The sequence below is a fragment of the Mandrillus leucophaeus genome, unplaced genomic scaffold (genome assembly GCF_000951045.1).
Source record: "Mandrillus leucophaeus isolate KB7577 unplaced genomic scaffold, Mleu.le_1.0 Scaffold15, whole genome shotgun sequence".
In the NCBI taxonomy this organism is placed as follows: domain Eukaryota; kingdom Metazoa; phylum Chordata; class Mammalia; order Primates; family Cercopithecidae; genus Mandrillus; species Mandrillus leucophaeus.
Window position 1 is genome coordinate 3846503 of NW_012101476.1, and position 20970 is coordinate 3867472.

The 20970-nt window shown below is 36.6% G+C and overlaps 1 protein-coding gene across 2 annotated transcripts in view; it reads left to right on the top strand.

Annotated features, from left to right (window-relative positions):
* Window positions 1-20970, top strand: part of USP6NL (USP6 N-terminal like) — a 150166-nt gene that overhangs the window by 82736 nt on the left and 46460 nt on the right. For both annotated transcript variants that reach the window (XM_011974899.1, XM_011974898.1), the window contains exons 4-5: window positions 2721-2760; window positions 11707-11787. In XM_011974899.1, coding sequence (XP_011830289.1) covers window positions 2721-2760; window positions 11707-11787 — 121 coding nt within the window. The remainder of the gene's footprint in view (window positions 1-2720; window positions 2761-11706; window positions 11788-20970) is intronic.

The following is a 20970-nucleotide window of genomic DNA, read 5'->3' on the forward strand; positions in this document are numbered from 1 at the left end:
TATATATATATAATTTTGATTACAAAGACTTGAGAACTCTTTCCACCAATCCTGTAAATTTTGACTGGGTTAAATTTAAACTTAGATAAAATTTACTTTAAAAACAAAAATAAAATTTAGTCAATATAGTCAACTTATTAATTTTAACAAGTTAACTTTTATGTTTCCCAGTGAAAGTTCATCTTATAGTTAACATAATACTCCACCTAGCTGTTGAGAGGTTATAGGCACATAAACTCTAATTAGTAATACTTTCAAAGTTTAGGAGTAGATAAACAATGTATCTAGTTAAGGTCTCTCTCTTTCCAGAGATGACTGTCTTATGGTTTTCCCTTCCTGTATTTCTGTGAGATATAGGTACTTGCTATCAGCTTGGTGTTTTCTTAAAGCACCCTTTAGGTGCCCTTAACCTCTTGTTCTCTAAGGCAGGGTTTGTCAAACATTTTTTGTAAAGAGCCAGATATGAAGAATCTTTGGCTTTGTAGGTCATACGGTCTTTGTCACAACTGCTCAACTCTGCTGTTGCAGCATGAAAACAACCAGAGACAATACATTCATGGCAGAGTGTGACAGTGTTCCATTAAAACTTTACAAAAACACACAGTGGGCCAGATTTGGCCTATGCACCATAGTTTGCTGACCTAAAGGAATTCTCTGCATTCGTCCAGATTGTGGTCCTTCTTTTTTCTCTTCCACTTGAAGGATATTTAGGAGGCATGGTAAGGATGCATCCATGCCTGCAGGTATATGTTCATCCTCCTGTTCATATCTTCATTCAGCACCATTTACTGAGCTCCTCCCGCATGCCAACGTGCGTGTTCTGGACATTACAGGGAGCTCTTGGTAAGCAGCAGCAGCGTCATCCTCAGAAGGGTGTAAAATTTAAGCCTATGCTGGCACAGAGACTTGAGGGGGAAGAGCTCTGTGGAGATTGGTATGCACACAGCAGATTCTCCACGAAAAGTTTTAGACATGGAAAAACCATGCCAGAACATCTGTATAGGAAAGCTGGACCACATACTTGCTCTGTCATCCATCTGTGAGGTCTGAAGACTCTTTTATTTTTAATCAGTTTTGTTTCTTCTTGAGAATTGTTTTCTCAGCCTCCATCCCTTTTCTTCATATACTGCTGCATGGTCTAAGATCTTGTCTGTCTGAAGTTGAACCCACTGAATTAGTGCTAAACATCTTTCTGTTAGGCTGAGTGACTAAGTGAAAATACTAGTTTTATTATCTGTGAAATGAAAGATTTGGACTCTCTAAGATCTCTTTTGGCTGTTACTCTTTTTTGTTAGTTTTGTGGCAGTTGTAATCGTTCACCTAAGGACTCCTCATAGTAGAAAAAGAATGCCTTTGAAAATACCGAACTGGTGAATACTGCTCTATTACGCTCTTTAAGGTAGTATATTATTTGATCTCACGAGAAACTAAGGCAAGAATATAAACATAGTGTTGCCAAAACAGTACTACTGAGAAGGCTACTCAAAGTGCATAACTTTGTTTATGAATAGCATGTGGTTTTTATATTACTGACAGTTAATACAAGAATCTCAGAATATTCTACATTAGAGATAATACCACAAATATATCAGAAATGAATTTGATCTTTTAGTGTATATTTAAAAAATAATCTCTTGAAATTTTGACAGTGAAGCATTTTTCTTCCTTTTTTTTTTTGGAGATGGAATTTTGCTCTTCTTGCCCAGGCTGGAGTGCAGTGTGTGCGGTCTCAGCTCACTGCAACTTCCACTTTCTGGGTTCAAGCGATTCTCCTGTCTCAGCCTCCCAGGTAGCTGGGATTACAGGTACCTGCCACCATGCCTGTTTAATTTTTGTATTTTTAGCAGGGATGGGGTTTCACCATGTTGGGCAGGTTGGTCTTGAACTTCTGACTTCAGGTGATCTGCCTGCCTCAGCCTCCCAAAGTGTTGGGATTACAGGTGTGAGCCACCACACCCAGCCAAGCATTCTTTATTGTACTGAATAAAGTTTTTTGTTTAAATTCACAAGTCTGTTGGAGGCAGTTTGTTCCTTATGCTATTTTTTTAAACAATCATTGATTGTAGACCGTAGTTTGAACCAAGAGTGGAGGTGGTGGTCTAAAGCAGAGGGTGGCAAGCTGTGGCCTGTGGACCAGATCCAGCTCACCACCTATTTTTGTAAAAGTTTTGTGGGAACAGAGCCACACTTGATTTACGTAGTGTCTGTGGTTGCTTTTGTACTATGACATCAGAGCTGAATAGTTGTGAAAAAGATGGTATGGCCCAGAAAGCCTCAAATACTTACTGTTTAAATATTTATCCTGCTAGAATAAGTTTGCTCACTCCTAGTCTGGAGCATTGCTGTCCAGTGGACCTTTCTGCAGTGATGGAAATGGTCTATATTTGTACCATTCAATATGGTAGCTTTTAGCTACGTGACATTCATGCACTAACTCAGTGTTAAAGTGAATTAAATTTTAATGTTAAATAGATTTTTTTAATTAATAAATGTGTCTTGTGGCTACTGTATTTGACAGTTCAGGGCTGGATTTTGAAGATGGGGGTGTCTTGTGGTTCTAGAGTAGCTATCGTTTCATATTGAATTCAGCGAATGGAAACTTATGTACCTCTTGTGATGACAAATAAGTATTGTATATCATATGTACCTATAAATGTATGAGCTTTTAAAAGTTTGTTTTGATTTCAACAATTTCATATAATACTATTTTTCCTCTGCAGTGAGGAGGAACTCCCAGATCATAATGCAGCTGTGGAACGGGTAAGTCCCACTCTTGATTTATTTACAGTTACTGGTGAATTGCCTTTGTTAGAAGAATAGAATTGACCACCTTTGTGATTTTAAGTGCCATATTATATGGAAATGGTACAGTCATTGTTAGATTTTGGACCTCATTATGTCACTGTAAGATAGTAATAATGGTGAAATAATTTTAGGAGATTTTAGGAGATTCTGATAGGTGCTTGAAAGACTTCATTCTAGACTGGCAGGTCCCAATCTAGGTTTTGAGAGGCTTTGAGAGCACAGCTGCCCAGGTCCCCCCTCAGTCTATGAAATCAGCCTCTCTGGGGAGCAGCCTCTTGGTAGGTAATTTTTAAAGGCTTCACAAGTGATTCTCATGTACCCTGTGGCAAATAAAGCACCATTCTAGACCAGCAGCTCTTTGAAACATGACTGTTCCATGAGATTTTAGTAAATTTCTTACAAGAACCAAAATCATTTTCTGTGGGTATTTTAGTATTTTAAGTACTTAGAGAAGTGTTACATAGTAAACTTGTCAACATTTTAAAATCTTTCCTTGTTATGCATAGCAAGGAACTGGTTCCACACCCAGGCATGCCTTTGAAGTAGTGATGGAATGTTTTAAGGTTGCTTGAAATCTCCCTTCTCGTCCCCACTTTTTCTGTACCCAAAAATGAACTGTAGAATGAAAGTGGGGGTATTGACTGGGATTTTTATCAGTTCATATATGTTTGATGAGGACAAGGGGCTGAATTTCAGATAATGAAGGTGAAATTGGAATTGGAATATGAAAAATATTTTAGAAAATCTTCCTGATATCAAACTTTTCTGAAAATCAAAACTGTAGCAAAACCTTAAGATGTAGATGAAATTGCCATTTTACGTATATAGAGAACCCTACAGGCAGACCTGCAGTTGAATTCTTTTGTGACTGCTTGGTTCTCTCTCAGTATCATAACCTAGAGGTTTCAGCAAATGAATATCTTTCTTTTAATATCTACATTATTGAATAGCAACTGTGTATCAAGCACTGGCCTAGTTCTGCATAGAATGCTAGGATTAAATAAGACATAGTTTCTGCCTTAGAGAAGCTCACATCCAGTGACTACAGGAAGATCCAGTATGACAACAGGTAGGAGATGACTGGTGGCTTGGTGGGGCCACAGTATATGTGAAATGTAGTGGTAGTGCAGGTGGAGGGGAAAGGCAGATTCTTTGTTGCTGAGGAATGACTGAGAAGGAAGTAATGACTAATGGTGAGAACTTAGTAATGCTGCCCCTGTGAACTTTGTGGCAGTCCACCTTGAATAGGAACATAAGGATTTGTTCCCACCCTCTGACTATGATCTCTCTTTTGGGCTGAATTAATGTAATGAGTTCTTTATAAAATTAAATATATTGACATAAAGACTGGCAAAGTTTGTCCCTTCAAGTGTTACAGTGTCTTTTATTTGAGAAATCAGGAAGAGTTGGAAGATATCTTTAACAAAAGATATCCACATTTGGCAAGATAAAAATCTGGCAATCCAGTATTGACTTCTCTCTCCAACACTCCCCTCCCCCTTTTGTAATTTCATGGTCCAGAAAGTTTGAAAGTCTTCAGATCAGTGATTTAAATGATTCAATAAATGGGGCAGTAAAGAAAAGAAGAAATACCAGACAGGAGGATGCAAGCTTGAGGAATATTGTTTTTCAAAATTTTTTATTAGTTTTTTAAGAGACGTGCCTATACAGTAAATGACCTCTTAATGCAATTAGGCTTATAATTAATTGATTGTTTTCTCCAAAAAGTTTAGTTTAATGAGGAATCACTAAAAAATGACCTATGCATACCTTAGTAATTTATTTTAAAATAAGATATAACTTTATATTCACTTATCAATCTTTTATTTGGGGGTGGGGACAGGATTCAGAGTCTGTTGATTGGGTTTCCCTAAGGCCTTTTGTACGGGAACTGCACTAATATGACATACTGCCTTTTACAATTTCGGTTTCTTTAAAGTGGAATGAGAACTTAGCCACATTCAAAACAGTCTAAGACTGGAAACCTCTTAGTTTATCAGGATTTCCCCCAAGTTCTTCAGGTTTGAGTTAAGTTCTTGTGTTCTATGGTGACTGCCTAGTCCTAGTAGCCAAGTTCTACTATTTCCAGGAAATGAATAAAAAAAAAGTTTACATTTTAAAAATGGAATAAAATCTAGAAATGATAGTCTTGCTGGTCTGTAGTCTTTACAGAGCATACACTTGAAGCATGCTCTTATTTCCATTGGGGAAGACTTATACACTAGTACATAGTCGGGTAATCACAGCTTTCCTTCCAGCTTTGCCAATGTATTATTTTACATAAGGCAGTTCTCTGTTTAAAATAGGAAGAGTAGTATACAGTCCTTCCTAAGAGCATTAGTATTGGTGTTTACTAAGTGCTTTGGTTTCCCCCAAACAGGCACTTAAGCACATAAATAAACATTATATTTACTCTGTAGAGAACAGTATTAATAATGGATTATATTGTTTCATTGAGCTTATTGATGATTTTAATAAGGAGGAACAGATATGTAAAACTATGTATTTTCATAGATTCAGCTATCCCTTCATGTAGTGCAATCTTTTGCATTGTGTATAGAATATTGGAACCTATTTATATCTTAAAAAAGTCTTAATGTAGTATGAAATCTTACTCAAGATACATGACTGACAGACTTTCCAATGTCAGGGTGTTCTGTAAAAACAGACACATTTCTTTTTGTACTTCCTGTCTTCTTCTGACCTCTGCTGGTGAGGTCTAGGCATGCCTGACTCCCATCAACTTTGTCCCCACTCACGAGTCCTAACTGAAACGAAAAACAAACTGTAAGATAGGGAAAAACCAAACTGTTTTTCCTACTCTCATACTTGACACAGCACAGAATACTTCTGGTTACCAAGATATGTGTTGGTTTTTCGCCAAGTGGACATAAATGTATTTTCTACAATTTAACTCAGTTCTGCCACTAACCAGAGTAGGTGCAGACCTCACAGGTTAAGAGCTCACTTCCATAAGATTGCCTGTCACATCCGAAGTCAGTTGAAAGCCTCAGCTTATCACCTGTGAGGGGCTATAAATTAGAAGTTCCCACGACCTCCAAGAGGGAACTGGGGGTAGAGATCATATAGTTCTTATTATATCACAATACACACTAATGTTCAAATAGAGCCATTAAAGCATCTGAAGACTTGAATCTGAGCAAATCCCAAGATTTCTTATTCTACGGAGAAGGCTATGTAATATCCATCCATGAATTGTGTATGTGTCTAGCCTTTACTATCTGAATTATTAGCCATGTTAATAGTGGGAAGGGCCTGGGACCAGATAGAACACAAAGCTATGTAGATGATTCAACAAATATTATTGAGTACTTACTGTTCAGCTGGTCCTGTACAGGGTTGAAAATGTAGTCTCAGATCACTGGAGGTTGAGAGGTAACAAAGAAGATATTGGTCCCAGTTTTAATCCTTCCACCCTCCTTGCCCCAGTAGGAGAGGCCAGTTCTGACTTAGAGGCAACATCAACTTAAGACAATAGGGTATTATATCATAAACTTTAAACAGAAGTTTAGCTCTTCCCTGAAAACAGCTCATGGGAAGAAAAGTATACGGCAGTGTAGCATGTTCTTAGCCAAGAGAGGTAATGGAGAGATAGCAGAGGGAGTAGAGGTGGAGATGATGGCCTTTGCATTATGTTCCTTGGCTGCATGTTAGCTCTGACATTCTGAGAGAAGTAGAATTTTCTTATGTCAGGATCTTCTACACAATTTTAAAAATTTCATTGGTGAGAAGCACATGCAGTGCCCAAAATTTAGTTTTGAACATCCTCTCCACTAAAGGGAATCACAGATTCTTGAACTGATGGCTGATTCCAGGTTGGGATAGGGAGAGTATAAGGTGGGCCAAAATCATTTTGTACCAGAACACTAAGAAATGGTAAAAGACAAATAGGGCATATCAAAAGGACAAATTTGAAGGGGAGAAATTACCACTCAGACGGGAAGTAGTCTAACCCACCTCCCAGGGGACAGTTTGAGATTCAAAAAGAATGATGATGATAATGGATTATAATACATGAAATCAAATAATTCTTTAGACTATAGTGATATTGAAAGGGGAGGAGCTAGAAAAGAAACTTTTTAATGTCCAAAGTTAATAATGTCATTTAATAATATAGAAGGAGTGATAGAAAAAAAAACCCAAACACCATTTTACCACCATCACAGCCATAATTGATTCAGGTAGGGATCATCAATGGATGATGAGACCATTGGGTAGAGTTATTAAGGAACGCGACATGCATCCTGTCTCAAAGTATATCACATGGATTATTTATTAGTTACAAAAGGGAATTTCTCTATTAATGGAAAAATTGGGCAAATACCTTTACTGAATGATGAAACTGTAGCATCATCATTGAAAGTGGTACAGCTTGGCATCATGTGCATCTGATATGATGTGGTGGGAAAGACAACATAATTGGGTGATAATCCTGCTAAAATCCAGAGGAGCCAATCACACAAAGCCAGATAGTGTGGCCTGGACTCTTCAAAACGTCAGTGTCATCGAAGACAGAGGCCAGGGCACTTTGGGGACATGCCAGCAAAGGCAATGCAGAATGCATGATTGGATTCCGAGTTGCCCACACCACAGAAAAAAACAGCTGTAAAGGACAGTCTTGGGACAAGTGGGGAATTTGGTGTATGGGCGCTTTATGAGGTAATAATCAGTTTTACATTTCTTGGGTATAATGGTACTGGAATCATGGAGGACAATGTGTTTTCGTTCTTAGGCAATACATACTGGAAATATTTAGGGATGAACTATTCATGTCATAATTTTCTAATGATCGGTTCCCCCTAAAAACCCAAACAGTATAAATGAAATCTAGCAAAGGGTTAATAATCTGTGAATCTCATGAAGCATTTATAAGTATGTGACATGCTATTCTCTCAACTTTTCTGTAGGTTTGAAATATTTCAAAATACAAATTGAGAGAAGTAAGATGTTTGTGTATGAAGCCAACAGAATTATTTGATATCAGTTTCACACAGGCTGTTAACATCAGCAGCTCTGCCTTTTGGCAACACTTTGAAAAGTGTTACCCACATGATGGAATAATTCCATTTCTACTATTCTGCCACATATGGGATATTATTAACTTCTGGTTACTTCTGTGTTACAGCGATCACATTGCTATCAGAAATAACATTCTGGCTTCAGTCTGTCTGTTCATATTCATTCTACTTCCCACCCTTCCACCTTGGACCACAGAATGTTATTAATTCCTTCATAGTGTTCAGTTTTTTTTTCTTATGTAAATTCTGTTTAATTTTTAAATGTTTAACTTTTCTTATATAACAACCACTGTTTTAGGTGATAAAAACATGAACATATCCAGTCTCTATAGTCAAGGAGTTCATACATTGATAATACAGTCTGGGCATTTAAGCCAACTAGAACACAGATGTTAGGTGCTGTAACAATGATCAAAATATTCTCATTTTATAGATGAGACAATTAAGGTGCAGAAAGATTAAGTAGTTTGCCCCCAAATGAAACAGCATGGGACAGAACTCAGATTTGAACCCAGGACATCTGGGTCTTGAATCCATGCCATGGAATGCTAAGGGAACAGTTGGTTTTGTTCCTTGGAACATGCTTGGAACATGGAGAGAACTGGGAAAGGTTCCAGGCATTGGACATTTGACCTAGGTCTTGAGAGGATGCGTAGGATTTTACCAGATGATGGTGAGAAAATCACAGGGAGACAAATAGGAAACATTTGTCACAAAGGCTGAAAATGCATTGTGTATGGGAATGACAAATAGTTCAGGGTGGCCAGATCACGGAAGTAGCAGGAGATAGAACTAGAAGGTGAATTGGGCCGCATTCTGAAAGGCTACTCATGTGTGCTATGCTAAGAAATTTAAACTTTACTTCTAGAAAATGGGTAGCCATTGAAGGGTTGTGGGACATGTATGAAGGGTTGTGGTAGCAGTGTGGAGGCCGGAGTGAAGACAAGGATCCCAGCAGGGAGCTTCTGTTTTCATCCAGGAACTCCGATTACCTGAACTGGGGCAGAGGACAGGATGGAAGCAGGAGACACAACATGGACCCAGCAGCAGAGTGTGATTTGGGGGTGGGAAGTGAGAGAAAAGGAGGACTTAGTGGGTAGTGATGGTGTTAGTTCATGTCAGGGACAGAAGCATACTAGCAGCATGTTTGGGAAAATAGTTTCAGTTATTGTCGACTTTAAAGTCTCTGTTGAACTTGAAGTGGAGTTTCTAATACACTATTATATTCCAGTTTTGTCTTGTTGTGATTGAGTCTGTGGCAAGATGGCATTCCTTAGCTTATTTTTCTGGGGCACTTAAGTTCACATTTGTCATATGTGAGTATGTTTTCAGTTACTTCTTCAAAACAGTTGCTAGAATAGTTAGCTTCAGCATCTTTGGTGAGAAAGTATATTTCATCTATGAATTATAGATTCATGATTGGGGGAAAAAGACTGTCATGTGCATTCAAGTTTGGTATTATTAAATGGACAGCATTATGGAGTTAACACTTAAACTTGATTGAATACTGATACATAATTTTAGAATTCTGTAGCTTCCCAAGGGGTGTGTGTGTATATATATAATATATATATTTTATATATTATATATTATATCATATATACTTTATATATTTTATGTATTTATTTTATATAAGATATATAATTATATATAATATATAAGATAATTATATATTATGTATAATTAGATATTATATGTAGTATGTATTATATATTGTATAAAATATATATTATTTTATTTTATTCTATTTTTTTCCTGTAGAGGAAAGAAAGCATACTTAATGATCCTTAAATTTTTTTTTTGTATGTGTGTGTTTTGTTCTTGCAGTGTGGGAATATATAGCATTTAAAATAATCTGTATATATGATAATCATCAGAATGCAAAAGTGTGCCTTTAAAAAAATGACTACTTCCTAAAGTTATTCATTGATAATTCATGGTCATAAAAATGAAAGATAGCAAGAGACCTGCAAGATCTCAGCAGGGTTGTTCCTGGCAAAGTGTATGTTATTATACTCTTGGGTTGACTTGAACTATTTGGTGTTTTCCTGTTGGTGGAAAAAAGGATTATGCTTTAAAGAAGTCAGGGGAGAAAGTGCAGAAGAACAAAAAATACCAAATGGTGATTTAGATCAATCTTAAGTTTTCACAGCTTGGCCTTCTCTAAAGTCACATTTAGCAGAAACATTAATTAGATTTCAGTGCCCCACTGAGTTTTAAAATTAAACATATTTCTGGAACCATCTGCAACATTTTATCACTAATAATATAATGAGGAATATGCTTAGCCTTTTGAAAAATGTGAATTATAAAATAATATCTTTTGCTCATGAGTGCTCATCTTTTGTGAGAAACCCATACAAAAATTGTAAAAAGAGGTAATTTAAGAGTTTTAAGAATATGCCTAAAATTGAAATTCTATAAAAATGTTCTCATTGGTGAGATACTTTTCCTAAATTCAGGATTTTCTTTGGAATTTTCTGCTGCTTTTAGGTCTAAAAATATTAGTGGTGAGGCATATATGCCATCTGCCAGCATAATGCCTGCCTGTTTGGGGCTGGATTGCAGACAGTCAGTAAGGAGCTGCTGCTTCCATCCAGGAATGATGATTGCCTGAACTAGGGCAGAGGACAGGATGGGAGCCAGAGATGTGGTGGCTCGGAGTGTATGTCCTGGAGCCAGGCTGCCTGGCTTTGAATCTGTCTTCTACCACTTACTAGAGGGGTGACTTGGGACAAATCCCTTAAGCCCTTTATGCCTCTGTTTCCTCATTGTAAAATGGTGACGATCATACCTACCTCGTGGGGTGGCAGTGAGCATGCATCCTTGAGCATAAAATGTGTCCTCAGAATGATTTCCTTTTCTGGGTAGACTTGTATTTCCATTGCTTTTTATTCATATACTTACTACACTCATGGGCTCAGGTACTTAGGAAAAAATATTCCTTCTCCTGGAAGCCAAAGAAGTGAAGAGTGAGCATTTTCCATCTTACTTTCCCCATTCCCCAGCCTTGCCCCTGAATTTCACTTGAGTGCTCACGCAAGAGACCTCCCCCAACTTTGGCAGCCTGGTGTCCTGATGCTTTTGTAAACCCTTTGGAGCTGCTGTCGGCCCCTGCTGTCTCAAAAATACACGCATTCTCACGGCCGCCTAGAACATTCTTTCCTACATTGCATTCCCACATTCCCACCCTAATAATCTCACTGTTCCTCATTTTGGGATCATTTTCTCTGGCATGCCTAGGTGGATTTGACTGCCCCTTCTGCGTGGCCCTTCCTGCCAGTACCAGTGCCTGCTACAACGCAGTGTGTTCCTTGTCCATTGTCCTTAGCACCTGGTCAAACTTCCTTAGGGCAGCAACTAGTACTTAGTATTTTTTTAAATAGTTTTCCTTTAGCATAAGACTCATTACACATTAATCTTTCCATAAATAAATAAACAGCCACTTTTGCTTTTAAAAAACTAACTCTCACTAAAAACGTCAATATACTAGAATTCAGTAAAATAAGATAATTAAATTTCAAAGTTGTGTTTTTGTTCCTTTGTAAAATATTTCAAAATATTAAAATTTTTTTTTGTTTAAATTTGTAGAATACACAATATTTTGGTTACTTTTAAAGTCTTGGAAAATTTAAATAATATCTTTATCTTTTTACCTAGATAGAGCATTTCCTATTAATCTTAACTTTAGCTATGGACTAGTATTGATACAGTTCTGAGATTATCCAACTTTTTAAAAGTTAGATAGGGTATCTGCTAATATAGCATAACTTTTTAGTTCTTTTTTTAGCAGCATTTTCTTTGAAGTTTTTTATAATTTATAAGAAACGAACAATAACAATGAATTTCAATTTCATTTTAGCAAAAGCACCTGGAGATTGAAAGAACTACCAAATGGCTGAAAATGCTGAAAGGATGGGAAAAATACAAGAACACTGAAAAGGTAATTTAAAATAATGTTATTTCCATACGAAACTATATAAACTCAATGTGGATTTTCCTAGTAGAAGTTCTTCTTTAATTATAAGAGTATTACATTCATATTTGGTTTTGAAATTTTGATTTAGCAGTATGCCTCAAATTAGGAGTTTTTGTATTGTAAGTAACATAATACCCGATTCAAATTGGTTTCAACATTTAAGAGTGTGTATTGGGTGGTTCAGAGGTGGGATGGGTTTCAGGAGTGATTTAATTCAGCTGCTTATTGAAGTTGCCTGTGCCATAGTTTCTTCCATCTCTTCTCTGCCTTCTGCACTGTTTGCTCCATCTTGAGGTTGGCTTCCCTTTGAGGTCAGAATCACTGGAGCAGTTCCAGGCTTTATATCCACAAGTCATACTGCTCAGAAAGAGAGAGGTTGGCCTCTGGAAGCATTCCCTCAAGTAGGAGCAATCTTCTTTTTCAAAAGCTTCTAGCAAACCTCCCTTTTAATCTTTCTGCCTTGCATTGAGTTTGTGCTAAGTTAATTAGAGAAAATTACTGACATATATTAATATCACCAGGCGTCTCATCAGAAAAGTCTTTAAACAGTGGGAAGATGTCAAGCTCCTGGGGGTGGAAGTTTTCCAAAGCTGTCAGTTTTATTTGAAAGGTCAGGTATCATCAGTGGCAGTAAATACTCTATCAGTTCTCTTCCTTCAAGTGACAGGCTCATTTAAGGTATTTTTGAGAAAATGCCTGACAAATACCCAATGCTGAGTGACAGTTGCTTAGTTATTCTTTCAAGTAATAACAGTGTTTTGTGAAAATGTTCATGATTCAAACAATTTCATCGTAAGCACTTTTTCTTGAGACAGTCATTGCACTTGGTTGTGCAGCACAGAGCTCCGTATGCACCTCCTGTGTCATCACTCCTCGTTATGTTAATGAGACCTCCATCAAAGGTTGATATTTAATCAAGTTAACACTTTTTACTGCATCATCGAGGGCATTCTTAATTTAAACTGATTTTTTAAAACATGGAGTGAGGAATCACTGATTCTACAGTACAGCATTACTGCTGCCTTCATTTGTGCCAAGAGCTGGCAGTTTTTACCACCATAGCTTTTCTATGATCAGTGCAAAAGTTTCACCGTAGCTTTTTTATGATCATGCAAAAGCCAGCACGGTAAAAAGAAATAGTTTTATTATGAAAATCATTTTTATTTCATGGGCCATATTTTAAGAACACTGACATCTAAGCCTCAGTTTCCTCATCTGCAGAATGGAGATAATAGTGTCCCATTTCAAAGCGACAAAGATTTCATGATTTAATGCATGTAAAGCACTTAGCATTGTATCTTACATAGAATAAGCATTCAGTAAATGTTAACTACCCCTATTAATTTATCGAAGGAAGGGCTGAACAATAAAAACATTTTAAAGGAAAAAAAGAAATCTTGGTCCTGCCAACAAAACACAACTGAGTTAACTGTTGGGATTTTTGTCCATTTCCTCACACTTTTTTCAGTGTAATCCTTTCTTTTCCTTTTTGTATAGGTACAAATTATCTTATGTCAACATTTGCCAATAAGAATTCCAGGGAGCATGAGTTTCTTGGGTTCTGCTAGTTCAACAGAAGCAGTAGTATAGCCTGATGGTGAAGAGGCAGATTCTAGAGGCAGACTATCAGGGGTCAAACCCCAGCCCTCTACTTCCTAGCCACATGACATTGGGAAAGGCATTTAACTTTTTTCTGCTGTACTATCTACCCCGTTAGGCTTGTTGTGAGGATTAAATAAGTTAGTTTATGTAGAGCATAGAATAGTGCCAGGCACTTAATATGCAGTCAGTATGTGTTGCTTATTATTAAATGAGGAAAGGGCTCTCTGATTAAATAAAGTCGGGAAAACCTGAGCTAAACAAAATTAAGCAAGATTTCTTTCTTTACTGTAGGATTATTTGGTCTTTAATATGAGGTATGAATTTTTTTTTAAAATTTATTTATTATTATTATACTTTAAGTTGTAGGGTACATGTGCATAACGTGCAGGTTTGTTACATATGTATACTTGTGCCATGTTGGTGTGCTGCACCCATCAACTCGTCATTTACATCAGGTATAACTCCCAATGCAATCCCTCCCCCCTCCCCCCGCCCCATGATAGGCCCCGGTGTGTGATACTCCCCTTCCTGAGTCCAAGTGATCTCATTGTTCAGTTCCCACCTATGAGTGAGAACATGCGGTGTTTGGTTTTCTGTTCTTGTGATAGTTTGCTAAGAATGATGGTTTCCAGCTGCATCCATGTCCCTACAAAGGACACAAACTCATCCTTTTTTATGGCTGCATAGTATTCCATGGTGTATATGTGCCACATTTTCTTAATCCAATCTGTCACTGATGGACATTTGGGTTGATTCCAAGTCTTTGCTATTGTGAATAGTGCTGCAATAAACATACGTGTGCATGTGTCTTTATAGCAGCATAATTTATAATCCTTTGGGTATATACCCAGTAATGGGATGGCTGGGTCATATGGTACATCTAGTTCTAGATCCTTGAGGAATCGCCATACTGTTTTCCATAATGGTTGAACTAGTTTACAATCCCACCAACAGTGTAAAAGTGTTCCTATTTCTCCACATCCTCTCCAGCACCTGTTGTTTCCTGACTTTTTAATGATCACCATTCTAACTGGTGTGAGATGGTATCTCATTGTGGTTTTGATTTGCATTTCTCTGATGGCCAGTGATGATGAACATTTTTTCATGTGTCTGTTGGCTGTATGAATGTCTTCTTTTGAGAAATGTCTGTTCATATCCTTTGCCCACTTTTTGATGGGGTTGTTTGTTTTTTTCTTGTAAATTTGTTTGAGTTCTTTGTAGGTTCTGGATATTAGCCCTTTGTCAGATGAGTAGATTGCAAAAATTTTCTCCCATTCTGTAGGTTGCCTGTTCACTCTGATGGTAGTTTCTTTTGCTGTGCAGAAGCTCTTTAGTTTAATTAGATCCCATTTGTCAATTTTTGCTTTTGCTGCTGTTGCTTTTGGTGTTTTAGACATGAAGTCTTTGCCCATGCCTATGTCCTGAATGGTACTACCTAGGTTTTCCTCTAGGATTTTTATGGTATTAGGTCTAACATTTAAGTCTCTAATCCATCTTGAATTAATTTTTGTATAAGGAGTAAGGAAAGGATCCAGTTTCAGCTTTCTACTTATGGCTAGCCAATTTTCCCAGCACCATTTATTAAATAGGGAATCCTTTCCCCATTTCTTGTTTCTCTCAGGTTTGTCAAAGATCAGATGGCTGTAGATGTGTGGTATTATTTCTGAGGCCTCTGTTCTGTTCCATTGGTCTATATCTCTGTTTTGGTACCAGTACCATGCTGTTTTGGTTACTGTAGCCTTGTAGTATAGTTTGAAGTCAGGTAGCGTGATGCCTCCAGCTTTGTTCTTTTGGCTTAGGATTGTCTTGGAGATGCGGGCTCTTTTTTGGTTCCATATGAACTTTAAAGCAGTTTTTTCCAATTCTGTGAAGAAACTCATTGGTAGCTTGATGGGGATGGCATTGAATCTATAAATTACCTTGGGCAGTATGGCCATTTTCACGATATTGATTCTTCCTATCCATGAGCATGGTATGTTCTTCCATTTGTTTGTGTCCTCTTTTATTTCACTGAGCAGTGGTTTGTAGTTCTCCTTGAAGAGGTCCTTTACATCCCTTGTAAGTTGGATTCCTAGGTATTTTATTCTTGAGGTATGAATTTTTAAGAGGGATCTTAAATCACATGAAACTTAACCGTGGGAATCTTTTTGACATAGGTATCTTACAGAGCTAATGAGCCTTTTCTTTTTGAGCATACTAAATATCCTTAGTCAGGCTCTTATATTACTTTATTTTCATCAGGAGTGAGTTCATTTGGGGTTGTTGATTTTATTAACTGGCTGTTATTAGCATAAGGTTTGAACTCAGGATGTTTCTAAGGACTGGGTTCAAAGTAGAATATTAGTTACAACATCTGTTCTCTTGTTTAATATTTTGCAGTCTCACATTGGCCTACATTTCACAACTACTTTACATCTTTGTGAAAAGATTGCTCAAGTGGTAATTACAGGGTAGATTTCAATGCATTGCACCTATCCTTTAATCTCACATTCATTCTAATAAAATATTTGTAGAATTATATGGCTTTATGTTCTTCTCTGGTATACATATGCCTATGAAAGTATGTAAGCCTCTCTAAAAATGAGCAATTCTACTGGGCAGAATTCTGCTGTCAGCAATTCTGACAGCAACTCTGGCTAATGCAGTTCCCATTAAGAGAGATTTTAGCAGTGCCATTTCTTTGAAGTATAATTTTGAAGCACTCTCCCATAACTATAATGCTAGAATGATTTGGTGATATATATGGCCCAATTTGGTGTGCAACAGAATGAACCTTCTAAAAGAATTACTGCTTTCAATTCACACCTAGTTTTAAATTGCATTCAAGTAAAAAAACTAGCATTTTTTTTTTCTTGTCTTTCAAGGAGAAGTGTGTTTTCTCTCCACAGATTACTTACTTTTATAGTAGTAATACAGAGAAATTCTAAAAACATTTGAAATAAAAATATAGCTCTGGTAGGGAATATTTGGATTTTTAGAACCCAAGCTTTAATGGAAAAAAAAAAATTCCATTAAGATTGTTTATGTTGCCTCTGTTCTCACAGTGACTGCCTCCCTATGTACAGTAGTATTGTATTGTTAATTTTTTTTGTTTTTTTTTTTTGTTTTTTTGGTTTTTTTTTGAGAGACAGGGTCTCTGTTGCCCGGGCTGGGGTGCAGTTGCACAATTACAGTTCTCTGCAGCCTGCAGCTCCTGGGCTTAAGTGATTGTCCTACCTCGGCCTCCCAAGTAGCTGGGACCATAAGCAAGCACCACCATGCCTGCTAATTGAAAAAAAAAATGTTGTTTGTTTGTTTGTTTGTTTGTTTGTTTTGTGGAGACAGGGTCTTGCTGTGTTGCTCAGGCTGATCTCAAATTCCTGGCGTCAAATGTTTATCCTGCCTCAGCCTCCAAAAGCATTGGGATTACAGGCAGGAGCCACTGTGCCCAGCCTGTATTTTAAAAATACAGTCTATGAAGTGAAGTTATCTCTGTTAAGTGGAGACCATTATGATTTAACTGGTCATGACATACTTGAAATGGAGGCATAATGCTTAGAAATAAATTTCTTAAGGTTACACAGCTTGTTAGCAACAAGCAAAAGAATGTCCAGACTTAGAACTTATTTAACTAACATCTTTTATGCCAGCTTTCCCTTTTGGTGTCTGTCAGGGAAGTAGAATGTAGTTAACACAGTAGGGCCTTGTGGATGGTTTAAAACTTTTTTAGATGCAGATTTGGGAGACTTGTTGCTGTTTGAAGGCAGAAACAAAGGAGCCAGTGGAGCGGGGATGATTAGAGAAAATGGAGAGGCAGTAAAAGGCATAAGCAGCTCGAGTGAGCCTCTGTTTCATGGCGCACACTCGCACAAAACTTAGCTAGAATTGCTGGGCTGAAAAGTTTACTCACTGGCAGTCATAATGATGTGGATTGCACACTTGTCACTGAATCACCAAGGTTTAGAAAAAGGTACTGAAAACATTAGTCATTTGTTGGAATTTTTTTTTAAGTTGATAGATTTTTAAACGTTTCTGGGGGACTACTGTAGACTTTTTAAAGATTTTATGTATCATATCTATGAAATAAATTTGTAGAAGAATCTTAAAGGTAATACTTTTCAAATTGGAATACTGAAATGTTGTTACAATTCAATATGTAGAAGTTCTTTATCATGGTTGTTAAGAGTATGGATTCTGAAGTCAGACTCAGACTGAATTTGAGTTCTTGTGACGCAGTTTCTTTTGAGCTAGTTACCTAGCCTTTCTATGTCTTAATTTTTTCATTTGTGAAATGGATATGTTAATAATAGCACCTACCTCTTTAGGGATGCAGTAATATTACAATGAATAAATTAATTTAGAAACACATAGCATAGTGTCAGCTCATAATAAATAAAGTGTTCTTTAACTATTGTTATTATTACTGTTGGACTCATCATTATCCACATCCCTGCTCCCACCCCCACTTTTCCCTTCCTAGCACGTTCTTATTCAGTAATGAATTTATTGTCATTTTGTCTAAAGGAAATCCTTTCCACCTCTCACAGGATTAGTTCCTCCTTTCTTCTGTTATCTCTAAGATAGGCTCAGGATGACAGTGCCTGTGTTGGACCCATAAGAAGTGATCATCACAGCAGATTCATGGCGCTCACCCCAGCAACTTTGTCCCTAACCGTTTTCTAGTTCTCTCTTAGAATTGTATGTATCCTTTTGTAGAAGGGCTAGCCACTCCCTGATAGCTTCTCTTGCAGATCCAGACAGTGTGATGCCCACCATTCTTCTTTGAACACTGGCTCACTGGGGAGTCTGTCTCTACCACCACCTCCCCCGTCAGCACTGTTAGCAGTTCATGCATGTGACTGTATTTTATGATAAAGGATTCTCTGTTTAAGTTAAAATTATCAGCTTATGTATTTCTCTTCCCACCACACTGTGAGCTCCACAGATCTTTTTCATGTTTGTAGCCACAGGACCTCATAAGCGTTGGCCACAAAGCAGGCATTCATTGTAAGTATCATTTTAGAATGAATGAATGATGTTCGTTTATGAGTTGAGGACAACCAGCTATCACTTTTTACTGATAAATTCTGCCACTTTAATAAAGCGGTAATTTTTAGAAGACAGTGTGATTTGGCAGAAAGTCCCCGAATCTGTAATAAGATGGAACTTTTTGATCTAGGGCAGATACTTTTCTTCTGTATCTTGTTTTACTTCCATTGTAAGTGGAACCCGTGCACTGAACCTACATTATGGGGCTGATGTGGAGAAGATGAAATGCTGCTCTGTAGTTGAAGGATTATCAACAACTGTAAACTGGACTACTGTTCTGGGGAATAAGCAGATTTCATCCAAACTGTTGTGTTTGGATGTAATTCCTACTTTGTTTTATAAAGTTTCTAAAACTTCTATGATAGTTGAAAATTTGTGAAGAAAGATGTGTAACTGTAATAAGTTAGTAATAGTACAAGTATTTGAAAAACAATCAGCATAATTAGAAAATTTTTATTTTAGGGTCTTATAATTTCTTTTTCTGCTATATGTGATTTTGTGTACATATTTTGTTTTGTCACCTCCTACTGCTTGGATTCCAAAGACATCGTTTTTATATTCCTTTTAAGTTTTTGGTGTAATTATATTATCATTATTTTAGTGCTTTCTGCTCTTGGGCTTTCTTAACACTTTCCTGTTCGCTATTCCATGTATTTCAGTAAGTCCAATGGGGCAAAACCATGTACCATGTACACAGGGAGATGGTCTTTGTTCCATGTGCCGTGGACACAGGGAGATGGTCTTTGTTCCATGTGCCATGGACATTGGGAGATGGTCCTTGTTTTTTTATGAACTGTAAAATCAGTCATCTTTTATAACATCTTGTGCTTACTTTTGGGCAAGTTATTTAACCTCTTTGTGATTCACTTTCTCCGTCGGTAAAATTGAGTTGTTGGTATAATTAAAGTTATAGAATTGTTGGTATAATTAAATGAGGTAAATATCCATAAATAGCTTAAAGGGAAGGGATAAAATAAAAGTTTAACTAGTTAAATAGTTTCTTATTTAAATGGTTATTAAATAGTTTCTAATAGTTGTTAAATAGTTTCTTAAAATAGTTTCTTGTGCATGGTAAATGCCCAGTAAAAGTTTGGGTTAATTGTTGCCATGGGTGATGATAATGACACTGTATCAGTGTTTTTTCTTAACCTTTCCCATATGTGCCTGATTTTTAATTTTAGCTCTGTACTAGTATAGGGACCATTAATTTTTTATTTCTACCCCAAAATTTCCTACTTTTTAATGTAATCACATCTGTTTGATGGAGTTTTTTTCCTAAATCTAGATTTAACTTTAGGATAAATGGTGGACAGTAACTTACGTACAATTATTGAGTACACAATTGAGCAATAGCAACAAAATAATGTCTGAAGGTTTTTCAAGTAATATAGCTTAAGAAGTGTCAGAGCTCTTATGTTACTCATTAAAAATGTCATTTTACTTGTTTGGTCATATTACGCTTTCCTATTAAAATTTTACTTTTAGCATTTGCAGTGATTTCTACACTTTCTGATACTCAAATCAGTTGCCTGTGGTATGACATCTTTACTCTAGAAATTTAGAAGATAATTTGAAGTGACTTTTTGTGGATGATATTACTTTAAAATCACAGTTTACTATAATTGTGAAGTGGTATAGATCATAAACTTCCTTTGGGAAAACAAGTCTTAAATTCACTTGTTTTTAACCATACTCAGTTTGCAATTAATGGTTGTAAATGTCGAGCATGAGGCAAATGTTGCAAGTCTAGTTTTATCATCAGCATGAAGCCTTCCTGTACATACTCCTCCAGTTAAGGTGATTGCCTGGGATTAAAATTTATATGACTGTAGTCACTATCTGCTGAAATTTCAAATTCGAAGCATACTATATTTATACCAAAAGAACAAAACAAATTTTATAAGTCATTATTTGATTCAACTTTACAGTATTCACTGTTTTTTAATAAAAGTTGTTCGACTTGGTCACTCACCTTCAACCACATGATTGAAGTTTCTTAAAGCTGCCTTATGACTTAGATTTAAAAAAATCTAAGTAGTGTAATAGAAGTTAAAGCCTTGTGTACGGTTATTGCAGCTCTTCAATATCTCAGTTATTAGAACTGGCATCTTATTTTCTGAACCATAACATTCAACTATATTATGGTGATAATAAGAGTACCAGTTTTTACCTGAAGGGCTTCTGCTATAATTTATTTAGTTACTTCCCTGTTTGGACATCTATTTTTAAGTTTCAAAGTGTTATGCACAACATTGTGATGGCCGTAATAGGTTTTATGTTATTCTGAGTAATTAGACTTGAGGAAAAAATTAATTACAAGAAGATGGAGAGGTATATTGAACTTAAGAATCTTAGGGCAATAGCAGTAGACTTTCAAGGATGGAGGGAGTTGATGATACTGTTGTTTTATGCCTAATTTCATTCAAAAGTGGTGTCTTTATGGAGATTTATCATTTTTGTCTTATCAGATAGCATCAGTGTCATTTAAGAAAAAGAAAAAGGTTTTCCTGAAGAAAT